The 6,160-nt window shown below is 47.1% G+C and overlaps 1 protein-coding gene across 1 annotated transcript; it reads left to right on the top strand.

The window, feature by feature from the left end:
- Nucleotides 1-267: 267 nt before the first annotated feature.
- LOC125524324 (aspartic proteinase CDR1-like) lies at nucleotides 268-1,931 on the top strand. The gene has a single exon (XM_048689395.2). The coding sequence runs from the start codon at nucleotides 332-334 to the stop codon at nucleotides 1,835-1,837; it is 1,506 nt and encodes a 501-aa protein (XP_048545352.2). The 5' UTR covers nucleotides 268-331; the 3' UTR covers nucleotides 1,838-1,931.
- The last annotated feature ends 4,229 nt before the right edge of the window (nucleotides 1,932-6,160 follow it).

Raw genomic sequence — 6,160 nt, 5'->3', positions numbered from 1 at the left:
CTTGGCAAGTAATCTTTTATCAGGAATTAATAGCAAAATCTTCAGTTTCACGCACAAGATGATCTCCTCCTCCTCTCCAGCTCTCCAATACATGGAATCTACCCTTAATTCCATATACTTGGTGCAGAAGATAATTAAATGCGCATATTTACGCAGCGGGCTGGCAAATATTCGTCAACAATCAGCACTTCATATCACATATATATCCTGACTTGCCCAATTCATCTCGCCATTAATTACTTTGGCAAATTCCCCTATTTATATATACTTGTCTACTCTGCATAACAGCAGCAGCAACCGATCCTTGGGAGTTGAGTTCCACTAGGTCACAATGGCTGCGACGACGAGGGTATCTCTCGCTCTCCTGCTCGTCGGCGTCGGCGTCGTCCTCACGGCGCAGCTGTGCGCTTGCACGGCGTACGGCGGCGATGGGTTCAGTGTGGAGTTCATCCACCGCGACTCCGTCGGGTCGCCGTTCCACGATCCCTCGCTCACCGCGCACGGGCGCGTGGTCAAGGCGCTCGCGCGCTCCTACGCCCGCGCCGACGCACCGTCGGCCCACGGCGTCGTGTCTGAGCTCACCTCCACGCCGTTCGAGTACCTGATGGCCGTGAACGTGGGCACGCCGCCCACCCGTCTGCTCGCCATCGCCGACACCGGCAGCGACCTGATCTGGCTCAACTGCAGCAAGAAGGGAGCCCACGGTCCTGGCCCGGCGTTTGCCGGCGACGCGCCCTCGCCCCCGCCGCGGCCGGGCGTCGTGTTCGACCCCTCCAAGTCCAAGACGTACCGCCTCGTGGGCTGCGACTCCGGCGCGTGCCGCGCTCTCCCGGACTCGTCCTGCGCCGGCGGCGACAAGTGCACCTACTACTACTACTACGGCGACGGCTCGGCGACGAGCGGCCTCCTCTCCACCGAGACCTTCACCTTCGCCGACGCCCCCGGCGCCCGCTGCGGCGACCGCACGACGCGCGTGCCAAACGTCAACTTCGGCTGCGGCACGAACTTTGTCGGCTCCTTCATCGGGGACGGCCTCGTCGGCCTCGGCAACACCAACCTCTCCCTCGTCACGCAGCTCGGCGCACACGCCTCGGTCGGCCGGAGGTTCTCCTACTGCCTCGTGCCCTACTCCATCAACGCCTCCTCCGCGCTCAACTTCGGCGCCCGCGCCGCCGTGACGGACCCGGGCGCGGCCACGACGCCGCTGATCCCGTCCAGGGTGAGGACCTACTACACCATCGAGCTCGCGTCCGTCAAGGTCGGCAGCGCGACCTACAGGGCGCCGCGCCAGACCCCCGCCATCGTCGACTCCGGCACGACGCTGACGTTCCTCGACAAGGCGCTGCTAGACCCGCTTGTGAAGGAGCTGGCCGGGCGGATCAAGCTCCCGAAGGCCCCGCCGCCGGAGGACCTCGAGCTGCCGCTGTGCTACAACGTGAGCGGGCTAAAGGAGGGGCAGATCGCGGCGAAGATCCCCGACGTGAAGCTGGGGCTGGGCGGCGGTGCGACGGTGACGCTGAAGCCGTTGAACACGTTCGTGGTGGTGCAGGCGGAGACCCTGTGCCTGGCGATTGCGCCGGCGTCGGAGCGCCTTCCGACGTCGATCATCGGGAACATCGCGCAGCAGAACATGCACGTCGGGTACGACCTCGACAAGCGCACCGTCACCTTCGCCGCAGCCGACTGCGCGAGGTCGCACCACGGCCGCGGCCACGGCCACGCGCCCGCACCGGCCCATCATGCCCACGCTCGCGCACCCGCCCCCGCCCCGGCACATGCCCCCTCCCGCGCACCCGCCCCCGCACCCGCACATGAGCGGCTCCGTGTAGGCGTGTAGCCATAAATCTGTAAACCGTCTGCTTATTTTTTTTCTTTGAAAATGATCACCGTTACTAGCAGTTGGTATTTTCAGACGAGGGGATGTTTATTTTCTTGTGGCCGCGTGCATCAACATTGTGAAACCAAAACAAACATTCTAAAAAAACAAAAATAAATAGTACAAAAAAGGGTGTGGCTAGATCTCAGTCGACTGAGATTTTAACCAAGTCTTAGTCAAGTGCTATAACATGTACGAAAGAAAAAAAATAGAAAAGAAAAAATGCATGAATCTCGACATAAGATCTAATGAATATAGCATCGACTGAGACATAATCAAGTCTCGGGACTGAAAATTGTTCTCCGTACCCCCCACCCACCCCCACACCCCGCGGTTGTATTGACATGCGCACTCCCTCCTAATAATACATCAAAAGAAAAATATGATACTTTGTTTGTGAATTAAGAAAAATATGATACCTCACTACGTATGCACAAAGACGGTGGCTACATTCCTCCTTCAGTGGTCTCTAGGGCAACAAACTCCAGTGCACACGCTGCATTGCAAACAAAACCGCAACAAAAAAACAACATAGCAACAATCAGCGAGATACCCACTGTTCTTACAAGTTGGATTTGGCTAAAGCCTATGATAGGGTTGACTGGGAGTAGTGAGGCAGTTGGGTTTGACCAAAAGTGGATAAACTGGGTGATGATATGTGTCAAATCAGTCACCTTTTCGGTCAAATGTTCTGGCGTGTTGCTGGATGCTTTTGAGCCCACAAGGGGTCTGGGACTGGGGGATCCGTTGAGCCCCTATCTATTATTATTTGTGACCGAAGGTTTGTCCACTTTACCACAAAGAGAGATAGGGTAGGGCACCGTCACTCCCCTAAAAATTGCCCGTGGAAACTCTAGTGTCTCTAATCTCCTTTTTGCAGACTCTTTTTCAAAGCCACCGCCGACCAAGCAAGAAAGATCAAGGAAATCTTAGAACTGTTTCAGAAAAGCTCAGGCCAACTTCTAAGCCTAAGCAAGTGCTCTTTGCTGTTTAGGGAGGCTTGCTCCGAAAGTGTAAGAGAGGAAATAATGAGAACACTAGAAGTGGAAGCCACAACATTTGAAAGTAAATACCTGGGCCTCCCTACGCCGGAAGGAAGAATGAAGAATGAGCACTTCCAACCTATCTTGAACAGATTCGGAAAAAAGTGTAATGATTGGAATGAAAGGTTCATGTCACAAGCGAGGAAAGAAGTCAACGTCAAATCCACCGCCCAATCTTGGCCAACTTATGTCATGAGGGTTTTCAAGTTAAACCAAAATTTCGATAAACTATGAAAGGGTAATTCATTTGATGCGGAAGAAATCTGTAAAATTCGGATCCCGGCAAGGGAAGTTGAGGATTGTGTGGCGTGGCACTATGAAAAAACCTGCATCTTCACCGTCAAGAGTGCCTATAAGTTGGCTGATAATCTGAAAAATAAATGGCAAGGAAGCACCATCCAGCTCTACAAGCTAGCCCGAAAATAAAAGCATTTGGAATTTGATCTGGAAGGCAAATATACTGGAAAAAATTAAAAAAAAATGGATGGAGAGTGGCAACCCAATCCCTGGCTACCAAGTACTTTCTGAAGGACCATTGTGAAAGAGGACGTATGTGACATGCATATGTGGGATGGAAAGCGAGGATGGATTTCATATTGTTGTTTCATGTACTCGAAGCAGGGCCTTGAGAGCTGCATTGAGGGCTGAATGGGAAATCACAAAAGAGAATGAGTTTGGGAGGACGGGAGATGACTGGTTACGGAACCTATATTCGATAATATAAATATAAATAATTTTATCCATAAACTCAGTCAAAATTTGTAAAATTTGAATTTTTTTAATCTATATGCACTACATTATGGAACAGAGGAAGTAATATGTTCAACGAGGTTCCAAAACTATATCAACGGATAAAAATGTTTCACATGAAAAAAGTGTTTAAAAATGATTTTTTCTATGTTACTTGATTATGTCCATGTATGGCAAATAGTGTGTTCACGCTTGTCAAATAAAATGTTTAGAACACTTCTATACAAGTCCAAAGAGAAAAAACGATCATATTATATATTTAAGAAAAGCATTCAGAAAAAACTAATACGAATTGTTCCATTTCCCATGAACAAAGACAATAGACTACCTTGTGTGAAATTTTATTTTATTTCTTCAAGGCAAAAATACTCTACCAAGGAAGCTATTTGGAACATTTTTTTTATCATTTCCTATACAACATAACATAAAACCATAAAAAAATTAAAAATATACAAATATACAAAAATAAAAAATAAAAGCATCGAAAGGAAAAAAGAAACATCCAAAGTAGAATACAAAATCATGCCAGACTAATAGATCGGAGATATTATATGTCTATAAATCATGCAAGAAAGAACTCATAAAAATCTAAACTTAGATCTTATCATAAAGTGACAATGCATCACACCGCAACAAACACATCGGTAATTACACCAGTTGGATCACAATCATTTAGTGCAGTTCATGTAATCTTTGTACCGAACAATGTAGCCTCTTCATTGACATTCCTAGTTTACTACTCCCCACATTCCTAAATTTAAGTCCTTTCAGAGATTTCAATACGGACTACATACAGAGCAAAATGAATGAATTTACACTCTAAAATATGTCTATATACATCCTAATGTAGACTGTGTTGAAATCTCTAAAAGGACTTATATTTAGAAACAGAGAGAGTAGTTTTCGGTTTTCGACATGGAGCAACGTTCTGAGCATATGTTACCTGGGGTTCTTAGTAGAGATTTGGGCAAATGTGTTTAGGTGATAATTTATATGCTTGATTTCCCTAAAAAGTACAATCCTTGGCCCCTTTACCTAATTCAAAGATTTCAGTCAAAATGAAAGTAATCTCACATAAAATTGGACTATCTACAAGCTCATAAAATGCTACAACTTGTGTTCGGAAATACTGGATGCTGATTCAGTAAATTCCGAATGGAGGGAGTAATATAAGGATGAATGGAAGGCCATTTTTATTTATATCATGTGGCTGATAATTGTTACTCCCTCCATCCACATATACATGGCCTAATATGTTTTTCGAGGTTACTTTTGACCATGGCTTAGCACAATGATATATGACATGCATGTTACATGAAGCATATCATCAAATTCGTATGTGAATGAAGTTTCTAATGATATAATTTTACATCATAGACCTTATATACTAGGCCCTGTATATTTGGACGGAGGGAGTATCCGTTTTCCTTTTCTTCCAATTCAGAACTTAGCGTCGGAGTGTTTTTTTTGGTACCCTATACGCGAGAGGGGAGAGAGCGGTATATTGAAATCCGACAATTGATTTTCTAAGGGTAGTATAGACATTTTGTGTTTTATAAGAAAAATAAGTGTGAGAGATTTTTGTCATGGGCCTAGGTTTTGAGCCTATGTTTTAAGGTGAAATGAATGGCTACTCCACAAATGGGCTCAGCCGATCGATCCATTGATCTGTTCGACCCATGCCTTCTCTCTGCCGTCGCCCTGGCCGCCGCCCAACTCCCGCGGCCGCGCCACCCTGGTCGGGGTAGCCGCCCCCGCCATCGTCGACCCACCCCCGCCATTGTGGACCTCCGCGGCGCGTCCCTGTCTCTCGATCTGGTAACAATTGCTCCTGTGACTCACTCGACCCACCTTAGCTCCGTCGCTGGTTCTAATCCGGGCCAGCGATTTCATAGTTCATATGTTCGTCGCACGGAAACACTAGATTTGGCATAATTCCAGTTCGTGGAAAAGTCATGTTGAGTATTGCAGCACGATGGGATTCTTTTTTTCGTAATTAGGTCCTGCAATGCACACCCGAGAAAACGAATGTTTTTCTGTATGCCATTGCCGCCCGGTACATGGTGTCTATCAGTGGGTAATTTGTGCTGGGTAGCTCTCCCTCGGTCCCATAATATAAGAGGAGTAGTAGTTTTGATTGGTTCAGGATTTTTCTCCCAATTTATTTTGTGGCTTAATATTGGAAAAAGAAAAGAGTAGCCACAGTTTTTGACCTTTTGGTTCGGGATTTACAAGTGTACTGTTGTTTAGTGCGGTCTAGGAACCTCAAGAAATCATGGTTCAGTTTTGGTTGAAAACGAAAAACAGTACCAAATGTTGTTCAGTGACCTACTGGGCATATTTAGTTTTTCTGTTTGATTATTTTTTTGAACCGGGCAAACCCCCTTTCCATTATTTAGAACGGAAATATAAAGTTCGACGGAAAGTCCAAGAACAGAAAGAAGGGGAGAGCGAGTTCAACGCACTGCTAGGAAACCCACCACACTCGCCC

Source organism: Triticum urartu, chromosome 7A (assembly GCF_056163025.1).
Source record: "Triticum urartu cultivar PI428250 chromosome 7A, HENAU_Tu73, whole genome shotgun sequence".
In the NCBI taxonomy this organism is placed as follows: domain Eukaryota; kingdom Viridiplantae; phylum Streptophyta; class Magnoliopsida; order Poales; family Poaceae; genus Triticum; species Triticum urartu.
Note: the sequence above shows the minus strand (reverse complement) of the source record. Positions and strands in the feature narration are given on the sequence as shown.

Coding starts and splice junctions, on each gene's coding strand:
- LOC125524324 (XM_048689395.2), top strand. CDS start 332: ATGGCTGCGACGACGAGGGTATCTCTCGCTCTCCTGCTCGTCGGCGTC.